This window comes from Pteropus alecto, unplaced genomic scaffold (assembly GCF_000325575.1).
Source record: "Pteropus alecto unplaced genomic scaffold, ASM32557v1 scaffold109, whole genome shotgun sequence".
In the NCBI taxonomy this organism is placed as follows: domain Eukaryota; kingdom Metazoa; phylum Chordata; class Mammalia; order Chiroptera; family Pteropodidae; genus Pteropus; species Pteropus alecto.
In genome coordinates this window covers 11002165-11014571 of record NW_006494608.1, presented here as the reverse complement: position 1 = coordinate 11014571, position 12407 = coordinate 11002165, and the positions used below count along the sequence as shown (strand labels likewise).

At 32.9% G+C, this 12407-nt stretch overlaps 1 protein-coding gene across 1 annotated transcript in view; it reads right to left on the bottom strand.

Moving 5' to 3' along the window:
* Window positions 1-12407, bottom strand: part of PTPN12 (protein tyrosine phosphatase, non-receptor type 12) — an 87055-nt gene that overhangs the window by 15497 nt on the left and 59151 nt on the right. Inside the window, exons 10-12 of the mRNA XM_006925398.3 lie at window positions 10459-10536; window positions 10262-10360; window positions 2111-2196 (exon numbers count right to left, since the gene is read on the bottom strand). Of these exons, the coding sequence (XP_006925460.1) occupies window positions 2111-2196; window positions 10262-10360; window positions 10459-10536 (263 nt within the window). The remainder of the gene's footprint in view (window positions 1-2110; window positions 2197-10261; window positions 10361-10458; window positions 10537-12407) is intronic.

The window sequence follows — 12407 nt, the reverse complement described above, 5'->3', positions numbered from 1 at the left end:
TATATTTCCAGAATGCTGGTGTTATTGGAAAAAATATCGACAATTTCATTAGTTTAACAAAATATGTATTGAAAAAAATGAAATCTGCTATCCAAAATCTTTAATATGATTTCTATAAGTATTTATAAACCATAATCATGACTATAAAACTTAATATAACAATGAGCCTTCCTCTCTAGATCTTTCTCCAATAATAACATGTATTCTAAACAACCAATTAACCTGGTTATACTCACTGCACCCATACTGAAAAACAAAATATATCATTTTTACTTTTTATCAATCTTATGCTCTTGTAATTTTATTTTCAGTTAACAATTTACAATAGTTTAAAAATTCATCTTAACCTAGAAGTCACAGGATATTCTTAATGGAACACAATGAAATTCTACCATTTGACTCTACTAAATGAAAAAAAAAAAGACCTAAGCATGTAATATAAAGTCACATACGTATAAAAATTTGAGTATATATCCTCAAAAAAATCCTGTCTTAGGCTGAATGATCATTTTTCTGTCAATATTCATTGGCTACTTCTTAATTATCTTTTTTCTTTATTAAAAATAGGTGCCAAACTTCTAAAATGTATATGGGAAAGGCTTAAAATTCAGTACATTCTTTATATTTTTTCCTTTAAAATTAGAAAGAGGCTACCACTATTTATTGTTGAAAGTAAATAGCCATAAAAATCACAAATATCACTGTACACTTTGAAAACCTCTACACTGGCTCAATCTCAAAAACCAAATTAAAAGATATTGGTGTAGCAAAATTGTTTCTTAATTTCACTTAAGGCCAGTACAATTTCTTTTAGGACTCATATGTGGAAGAAAGAAGTTAGAGGACTAACAGTTTATAGGTTTTAACTGGCTACCTTCCATAGGAATCTACTGGGAAGTTGTTAGCACACAGTTAACATCCTGAGCATTTAAATGCTAAAACCTAAACCCATCTATACAGGCTTCCTTATCCTCCTTAGAGAAGCATGCAAAGGCTTTCCAGAGACTACTAATAACTACCACATCTTGCCTTAGTTATTAAGAAAAGTTGTAGTCTTTTCCTTTTGTAAAGAGGAACGATCACGTTAAAGTACAATGACTGATTGCCAAGACCCAACCCTAGTCACCTCATTCAATTTAAGTCGACTTCTATCAAACATTTAAGGGGAAAAAATTGGTGAAGTCTTACTTTGAGGAAAGGTCAATCAGTTTGGGCATATCTGTGCTTGAGACAAGATACTATAGAAGTCATTCTAATAATTTCATTATGAATCACCTACTGTGCCCCCTTTTAAAAATAATCCAATAACTCCAACTTAACTCCACAATGTAACAGAAAAACCAACATTTAATGAAAACCTGACGTATGTCAGGTCCTATATATATGTAGTGTTTTCACATACTTTATTTCATTTAATCCTTAGGAATATATTTAAACAAACAGAAAACCCGCAAGAATCAAATCAGTGACTTACTCATAACTTCAAAACTAGTAAGTGGCTGAAAAGAATTTTTAACTAAATCTTTTTGACTCTTTCTATATGTTTCCATACTACCACATAACTGACCTAGCAGCCACCCTGAAAGAGGAGGAAAAAAGGGGGACAGAAACATATGTTGATTTTAACTTTATAAGTGAGCTTAGTATGAAAGAAAATCTGAGAGAAATAAACTCATCTTTCCTAGTTATGAAACATCTTCTTTATGATAACTTCTTTAGTTATCAAAAATTGTATGCACATTAAAGATAACTTCTTTAATGTGTATACAATTTTTGGCAATCATATTACCTGTACAGTCATTACGAGAAATTGAAATTTTTAGAATATTTAAAATTTTAGTGGTACTACATAAAAAAACATGAGCTATTGTCAATTCATGGTTATGCTCACTGTTCTTGTACAGTACACTACTGAAATTTTATCAAAAGTGAAACAAATTTTAGTATAGCAATAATGAATAACAAAGTTGCCATATATACGCTATATCCTAAAAACAGAAGAATGGTACTAAAAGTTATGAAGAAAACTTAGAAATATTCAGAATTTGTTGTTTTAATTAACAGTGAGTAAATAAAAGTATCCTTTCAAAGAAAATGTAACATACAATACCTGCGGGTCCTTGGTGGTTTTGGAGGAGGAGAATCTTGTTTGTCAGAATCGACGGAGCTGACCATATTTTCAGTGTTAATTTCATTCTGCCAAAAAAAAAAAAAAAAAAATGCTTCATTAAAGTCAGGAGAAAAATAATTTTCCTCTCTCATGTTTCAAATAAACTGTTTCTAGGCTTTTGAATTTTTAAAACAATAAAAATTTTTTGCCAAGTAACAAAATGGGTCTTAGTATACTCTCTAAATTGTAGCCTGAAGGACTTAAATTCAATGAGACTAAAATAAAAAAACAGTCCATCTTCAGTTACTGAAAAATCAACTGTGTACAGTAGCATTTCAATTGCTACTGTAAATAAACAGATTACCCATGAAAATAAAGATTAAAGAGGATAGTTTTTTTTATTTTTTTGAGGCGTCACTACACTAGAAACTTAACATGTGAAGAGAGGAAAAAAGTCAACAAAATAACGCTTATATCTTTTACTTTCCCAACATTTTTTGGATACCTATTGCTACCTAGTACTTTTAAACAGTCCCAGAATGCACTTTAATCATTTCTTGACCTGCTTTCCCTCTGTCACCATGGATATGTCCCCCTATATCACTGCCTGACCAAACGAACCCAAAAGTCAGGGAAAGCCAATCTAGGGATCTCACTGGTTCTTGGTCACGAGGACCAGTGATATCATTAACATGGATACTCCAGAGTCATATAGCTGTAAGAATCTTAGATTGTGTTTAGGATTATGAATAGAGAACTATTCATATAATACATTATCATATAATACATTGTCTTGAATTAGTTTCAGCCTCAGGAAGTATCTCCTTTTTATCCAGCTCGGCTATGTTAATTCTGGACCAGTGGACAAGAATGCTTTTCACTCTTGCACATGCCTAGGTAATTTTAGGGAAAAAATGTCATCTTTGCATATTCTATGATCAATTAAGGAACTCTGAAACTGTAATTGCCTTTTTCAAAAGGCACTTCTACCAAGTCCATCATGGCAGCTTCTTTGTCTTTATAACTATTTCTTGCCAGTGTCCTTTTTCATTAAGTACTTCCAACTAAAAAAACAGAGATATCGACTTTCCAGTAATTTCTAGTGCATGCTGTATCCCGATGTATAAGATTAGAAGAGTTTTGTGCATCTGATTATGCATCTTACTCTAACCAGAACAACAGAGTAATATCTTATGACTGAAAGTTCTCATGCTTAATTAAACCCACCTACCATAATGGAGGTACCTGTTGTAGAGATATATGCCATAGGCAGGGTGACCATACAATTTATTCATCAAATCTGGGCTCTTTGAGAATGAAAGGGGGAGCACTATTAATTATTACACCTGGACAAGTATAAATTGGTTGGTATTGCCTCAGGTAAATTAGGATTTTTGGTCACCACACTTATTTTTTTAAGCTTTTTTTTTTTTTTTTAATTTATTACTTTTTTAATGGTGACATTGGTTAATGAAACCCAATAAGTTTCAGCTGAACACTTAACCAGTAAGGCATATATATATTTACACTGTGTGTTCACCTCCCATAGTTAGATTTCTTTCTGTCACCACATATTTGATCCTTTTTACCCCGTCTACCTCCCCACTAACTTCTGGTAACCACTAGTCTACTGTCCATGTCCATCAGTCTCTGTTCGTTTGTCCTATTCATTTGTTGCTTTTAGGTTTATATCCCATATATAAGTGGTATCTTGTGGTTTTCAACATTTTCTTTTCTGTCTGGCTTATTTCACTTAGCAAGATTATCTCAAGGTCCATTCATGTTGTCGTAAATGGCAGTATTTCATCTCTTCTTATGGCTCAGTAATATATCTTTTCAGAAGATATGAGTTTTCAAGTCTTTGGGGATAAATACCGAGTAGAGGGATTGCTGGATCACATGGTAGATCAACTCTTAGTTTTCTGAGGAACCTCCATACTGTTTTCCATAGTGGCTGTACCAATTTGCAGTCCTACCAGCAGTGTATGAGAGTCCTTTTTCTCTGCATCCTCTCCAACATTTGTTATTATTTGTCCTGTTGATTATAGATATTCTAGCAGGTGTGAGATGGTATCTCATTATGGTTTTGATTTGCATTTCCATAATAGCTAGTGATGTTGAGCATCTTTTCATTTATTTGTTGGCCATTTGTATGTCTTCTTGGGAAAAGTGTCTGTTCAGGTCCTCTGCCCATTTTTTAATTGGATCATTTGTTTTTTGTTGTTATTGAGTTGTATGAGTTCTTTGTATATTTTGGATACTAGGCTCTTATTGGAGGTGTTGCTTGCAAATATATTTTCCTGTTTGGATGGCTGTCTCTTTACCTTGTTGGTTTCTCTGGCTGTGCAGAAGCTTTTTAGTTTGATGTAGTCCCATTCATTTATTTTAGCTTTTACTTCCATTGCCTTTGAGGTCTAATTCATAAAATCCTCTTTAAGTCCAAGGTCCCTGAGTTTAGTTCCTGTGTTTTCTTCTATGCATTTTATTGTTTCAGGTCTTATATTCAGGTTCATAATCCATTTCAAGTTAATTTTGGGTCACCACACTTTTGATCCTCAGATATCACCAGAATTTAGAGACTCTTTGCATCATAGATACGTCTTAAAAAATATTTTTGATATATTAATGATTTATTTCCTTATTACCCTATTAATTACACGATCACACTCCCATAACAACACTAATTAATATATTTGTACCAAAATCTGTAAATACTCACATTGAGTAGGTTAAATAAAGATTAACGGTGAACCATGACACTGCTTCTAACTGAACTGTTTCTAACCTACAAATACATAGCAATTTTTTATAGTACAACATAAATAGCCTCATGTCATGTCAAGTCAGGTTTTGCTGCCAAATGAGTACAATACAAACACATGTACACAAAAACAACTTTAGGTTTTTAGAGCATTTTGGATTTTGGAACAGCAGAATCTATATGTGAAATGCACTGAACAGTAAGCACTGGAGAGGATACAAAAATGTAAAGGAAATAGTACTTAACCTCAAGACATAATTTCTAAAATTCCTTTCAACTTCCAAAGTTGGTGATCATTTCACCAACTTTGGAAGTTGAAAGGAATTTTAGAAATTAAATAATCCATCGGAGATTAGGTTTTAGTGTATTCTCGTTTCAAGCAGAGTTTGCTAAAGTTATTTTTTTAACCGTTGACCACTTCGACCAATTTTGCAATTATTTCGTATATTAATATTTTCCACATAACAGAGCTATATCAAAGGCCACAAAAAAAATCAGAACCCAATTATCAAATATTTAAGGATATATTGTCATCTGTAAAACAAAGTAAATATTAAAAATGGGTGCTTTATTATATAGATTTAATGCAATCCCCATTTAAATCCCAATGGCATTTTAAAAAGAAAGAAACAGAACAGAAAATCATCAGATTTGTATGGAAGTACAAAAGACTCCGAATTGACAAAGCCATCCTGAGAAAAAAGAACGAGGCTGGAGGCATCACTCTGCCCGACTTCAAATTATACTACAAAGCGACAGTAATCAAAACGGCATGGTATTGGTAGAAAAACAGATACACAGACCAGTGGAAAAGAAGTGAAAGTCAGAAGTAAAGCCATGTTTACATGGGCAAATAATTTTCAACAAAAGAGCCAAAAACATACAGTGGAGGAAGGAAAGCCTCTTCATAAATGATGCTGAGAAAACTGGAAAGCTACCTGCAAAAGAATGAAATTAGACTATCTATCAACACAAACCAAAATTAAGAACCTAAATATAAAACCTGAAAACAACAAACTGCATAGAAGAAAACATAGGAAATACACTCAAGGACCTTGGACTTAAAGAGGATTTTATGAATTGGACCTCAAAAGCAAGGGGAGTAAAAGCAAAAACAAATGAACGAGACTACATCAAACTAAAAAGCTTCTGCTCAGCAAAAGAAACCATCAACGAGGTAAAGAGACAAACATCCAAATGGGAAAATATATTTGCATGCAACACTTATGATAAGGGTCTAATATTCAAAATATACAAAGAACTCATACAACTCAATAACAACAAAAAAATGATCCAATTAAAAAATAGGCAGAGGACCTGAACAGACACTTCTCCCAAGAAGACATACAAGTGGCCAACAAACACATGAAAGGATGCTCAACATCGCTAGCTATTAGGGAAATGCAAATCAAAACCACAAGGAGATACCATCTCATACTGGCTAGAATAGCTATAATCAACAGGACAAATAATAACAAATGTTGACGAGGATGCAGAGAAAAAAAGACACTCATACACTGCCTACAAATCAAAACCACAAGGAGATACCATCTCATACCGGCTAGAATAGCTATAATCAACAGGACAAATAATAACAAATGTTGACGAGGATGCAGAGAAAAAAAGACACTCATACACTGCCGGTGGGACTGCAAATTCGTACAGCCACTATGGAAAACAGTATGAAGGTTCCTCAGAAAAACTAAGAGTTGATCTACCATGTGATCCAGCAATCCCTCTACTGGGTATTTACCCCCGAAGACTTGGAAACTCATGTGAAAAGATATCTGCACATTGTGTGTAGTCTTTCTACACACATTGATGTGTGTAGCAGCATTATTCACTGTGGCCAGGACATGGAAGCAACTGAAGTGTCCTACAATAGATGACTGAATAAAGAACCTGTGGTACATATATACAATGGAACATTACTCAGCCATAAGAAGAGATGAAATACTGCCATTTGCAACCACATGGATGGATCTCCGGATATTCATGCTAAGCGAAATGAGCCAGACAGAAAAAGTTGAAAACCATATGATATCACTTATATGTGTAATATAAACCTAAAAGCAACAAATGAACTAGACAAACAAACAGAGACTCATAGACATGAATAATAGACGAGTGGTTATCAGAGGGTAGGGGCAGCGGGGAGGGGATATATAGTGGGTAAAAGGGGTCAAATATGTGGGGACAGAGGAGTCAACTATGTGGTGACAGAAAGAGATCTAACTATGAGCAGTGTATGAGCAGTGAACACACAATGTGATATATATATGCCTTACTATTGAATTGTACACTTAAAACTTACTGGATTTCATTAACCAATTTCATCATAATAATAAAAAAAAGGGGGGTGCTTTAAAAATAAAGAACATTACATTTGAGGAAAAATATTCAGAATTCTGTATTCCATCTAAAATGTACAACACAAATACAACAGAAGGAACAGAAAGACTACACACAAACTATTGTTGTTATTTCTCAAATGTTCTAAAATTGAAAATTCTGGTGTTGATAACTGGCGGTGGTGTCTTTTATATACAAGATAAAAGACAAGCATGTATACCTTACAGACATTTTCTTACTGAGATGTGTCTAAATCCCAAGTCAATATACTATTGGATTTCAGAATAAATTTCTCTTTAGATCTTTCACTCTGGGAAGTCATTTAAATTGTAAATACTTCCAATAAATGTCATATGTTATAGAGTCTTAAATTGCTGATTAGCATTTCAAACCAGAATTTCTACAAAAATAATTCTGAAACATAGGGCTTGTTTTAAAAGCCTTTAAAAAAAAAATTACCTCTAAATTAAGTTGTCAGAGAAATAACTAATAGAGATTTATGACTATTTCACAGCATAGGTTCAGAAAGGTAGGTAACATATTTTAAATCATTACGCAAACACAGTTTTAAGAAATTTCCCCACTTTTTTAGATTTCACATTTTCTCTAACTAGTATTTATGATCTCCAATGACATGTAAACAGCTATTTTTCAATTAAAGTTTAAAAAATGCATAGTGTACTTAGCTTTTGAAATATTAAATGAATCTCAATATAGGTAAGATTATACACAATAATATATTAGCATTCTATTCTGTATTACACAATATTTGGCTACATTCAGCACAGGTTATAACTGGCTTTAATTAAACTAAAGGGAAAGTGATGGCTATGAATGAAGCCTAGTTTCACAAAGATTCCTTTGTTAATGAAGGAAATAAGAATGAGGCCATCTATATGAATCTTAACATTTAAAAAATTGTCACCTGGCTAATAAAGAAAATATATAGTTCCTAAGACTCATGGATTATCTTAACAGATTGAGATCAGTATTTGATAACAAATCTCTCATCTGTAAAACCAAGAAATTTCAAACAAACAGTCTAGGAAAAAAATGTCAAACAAATAGTCTGGGAAATTGCCAAAACCATGTAGAGAGGAAAAAAGGTTACAAATTTTACAACTCATTTTACTTCAGGTATTGGGGCTAATTTGGTTTATGATGTGATAGTTGTCTTGGGTTCAGTGATGTACAGAAATTTTACCAAAAAAAAAAAAAAAAGCCTAATACCTCCAAGGAAAAGGTGATTATGTATACAGAGAAATAAGAGAACGAGTTAAAAACCAGAAGCAGAAATGAGAACACAATGAGAATATAGTATTTTTATCAGGTCAAAAGTTTGGATATCTAATAAAATTTTATTTTAAAAATTATCTTTAAATTATAGTTGACATATTAGTTTCAGGTGTACAACAATTAGACATTTACATACCTTATAAAGCGATCATCACAATTAGATCTAGTAACCATCTGTTACCATATATAGTTATGATATTATTGATTACATTCCCTATATGCTGTATATTACATTGCTGTGACATTCTATAATTGGCAGTCTGTACTTCTTAATCCCCTTCACCTTTTCTACCCATCTCCCAAACCCCTCTCCTTTTAGGATCTACTTACTTCATCATCTTGATGCTGCTCTCTTCTCTCTCCAATAAGATCTTTTAAGGCTAAAATGGCATTGAACTAAATCATGGCAAAAGGAGACGTAACTGTGGCCCTATAATTTTACTTAGTTAAAAATCATGTACAAAATAACTATAAAACTTTACATCATCATGATCAAGAACAAAATAAAATTCATAATAGAATCAACTAACAATCACTTTGGGAGGGGTGGAGGGGAAGAGGAAAGAGAACTGTGAATGAAAAGGGGGCTACCTGGCAAGCCTAATGAGCTCAATAATTGAAGGTAACAACACTGAATGTTTTGATCATAAAAATTCCTAACTGAGCAAGTTATAATAAGAAGTCCAAGGTCTATACGATTAATCTTTACCTTGAGCAAGCCCTAGCCATTTTTTGTGTATCTAGGATAACATATTTAAAATGTCACAATGATGTCTTCTCCCGATCTTCAGAGATAAACACCCAGTACCAGGGAAAGACAATCCCAATATTCCTCATTGTTATTTTTTATCCTCAAACTTCTGTAAACTATGTCAGGGGTCCCCAAATCCAGGGTCACAGACTGCTACCAGTCCCCAGCCTGTTAGGAAGCTAGCTGCATAGCAGGAGATAAGCAAGGGGTGAGCAAGTGAAAGAAATTTCATTTGTATTTGCAGCCACTCCCCAGTGCTAGCATCACTGTCTCAGTTCCAGCTCAGATTATCAAGCATTAGAGTCTCATAGGATCCCAGTTCCTGGTGCCAAAAGGTTGGGAACCACTGAACTACGTATATTAAATGTTAACTATCCTGCACTCACCAATGTAAAAGAAATACGTATCTCTTCATTTCACTTTATATCTAATCCTAGAGATTTCCCTACTTTACTTCTTCCCACCTCCTTGGATTCCCACCCACAATGGATTTCATGTCACCTTTTAGTCTTCTCCTTTGTTTCTAATGTATAAAATAAACTTCGAAACTGCTATTTCCTGGAGCATCTTCTCAAACCTCTGAGATTTTGTTTCTGGTCTAGCCCTCAGCCTTGGCTCAAAAAAACTCTTTAAGCCCTTCTTTAGGTTTGGAATTTCTTTTGTTGATAGAACAATGCAACTAATTTTTTTAAAAGTAATTTATACTTTAAACAATAAGGAGTTATATGATTTTTGACATACACTCTACTTTTCCAGCTATATTTTATTTAGAATATTATTTAACTTGTATTGGAGTCACTAAATATCCATCATAATTGAGAGTTTCAAAGAGGAAGAAGGAATAGAGTTAACAAAATCAAGGTTAAATAAAAATAGTAACTGTCATGGATATTCTCATGTTAGATAAAAAACAAGATAACAATTAAAAAGCGAAATATTACATCTTGGTAAAAAGAGAGTTTTCTAAAATTAATAGGCCAAGAATACCTACCACTCCATCAGCAATTTTCTGGACTCCATGAATTTCATATAGTTGCAGCTGTTTTTCAAACAGTTGGGCAATAGCTCTATGAACAAGCTCATATTGCTCCTATTAAGGAGATGAAATAGAAGGAAAAAAAGATATTAGAAAAACCCAAAAAGGCATTTATAAAAATATAGTTTATAAAATGAAACAAAAATCTATACCTTAGTTTGTACAGCAGAATGCCTCTGTGTTCTCATTTCTTGTATTAAATTAAATACATTAAATTCCTCTGGTATTTTCTAAAACATAAAATGTAATAAATGAACTCTAGACAACTATTCAGAAAAACAGTAAAGTAGTCTTCAACTTTTCATATAGACCTTATATATATGCCGGATAATAGAAAACATTTTCAGTACTACCTACCATGTTTCAGAAAATGTGCTTGACACTGTAGACACAAAGCTAATCTTGACTCTCATCATTCAAGCTAGTGAGCCAGGTAAGTGAACATAAAATTGTTCGGCCAAAGCATGACTGCAGTGCAGTGGGCATAAAGATGCCGTGACTAACTCTGGTGTGTGAAGTGAAAAGTGAAGGAAATACATATATGCATGGCAGGTTAAATATATAAACTATCTGTGGAATTGAGAAGCTTGATATAGATAAAACCTAAGATGGAGAGGAGAGGTATTCAAAGGAGGAGAGGAGACAGGCTACTTAGGATCAGACTGTAAACATTAACAAAATTTGAACTCATTCTACAGGCCAGTGTCTCCCAGGCTAGCTACATAAGGACCAGCTAGGAGAACTAGGTAAAAATGCAGATCTTCTGAGCAACATCTCTGGAGACTGATTATCCTAGACAATTCTTTTGTACATTTGTAATTAGTACTGCAACAGACAACTCTGACATGAACAGACTTGATATTCAGGCAATTTTTATAGCAGGGAAAATGACAGTCTGAAAAGGGAAGAAACTGGTGGTTTACTGAAGCAGTCTAAAAAAAAGATAGAAAGGTAGAAACAGAGTTGAGGGAGAACTTTAGAATGTGGTGAACAACAAGAATATTTTATAATGATAAAGAAGATAGAAGAGTTAAAAAAATGATTCCCAGATGTACTGCTTGGGAGTCTTTATATACATCAAAAGATTTTTATATCAAGTACTAACTTAAGGCTCCAGACTATATTTATGTTAAGCCAAACTCAATTAAATGAGGACTATGTTTAAAATACACAACTCCTGAAATGACCAGATGTTTATTTTGCTTGCTGGCATTCATCTAAAGGCCTCTTCCCTATCCCAATTTTAATCTTTGACTTTTATGTTCGTATATGATAGGATCCTAGTTAAATTTTATTCACCAAAAACTTTCAATTGAGTATTGAGAGATGATTAGTTTTGAGAAATACAAAATTAAATACAAAATTAACTGTAGAGGGCTTTTTGAGAAACTGCTTAAAAATTAAATATTCCCTAGCAAATGTGGAAAATGGCAAAAAGGCAGGGGAAAAAAGGGAGAGGAAGAAAAGAAGGAAAAGAAAAAAGAAACTTTTATTAATCCTATTTTATATGACACAGATTAATATATTCATAGGAACCAAAAGGGTATAAGAATTGATAACTTCTCCCTAATGCATAGAATTTTCTAATTCTATAATTAGAAAATGAACCAAATCTACCTACAGTAAGAATTGTTTTTCAAATCTGTAATGAGGGCTGTGTCTTATTTATCTTTATATCCTCCATAGTACCACATACAATTTTTTGAAAATATGAGTGGCAAAAACGGCAACAGTAATAAAAAAAACTAACATTGAACTGAGCACTTGCTACATGCCACAGATAATTCTAAAGAATTTTACATAAGTTAACTTACTTATGCTTATAATAAATATAAAAGGCAATAAGAATTATTTATTTGGAAAAGTCAATGTAAAGTTTAAAACCCTAATATTTGACAATGTTTATCTTGCTGCCCAGTGCATTGTATCAAGATAAAATGCATCATTTATCTCTTTTCACTACCTGTACTTCTTACATAGCAAAGCTACTTCTAAAAAAGTAACATGTATAACAAAATATATGCTGTGATTTAGTGCAATTAGTCATATTTGAAAATCATAATAGACATATTGGATATAACACTACATAAAAATTATTCTT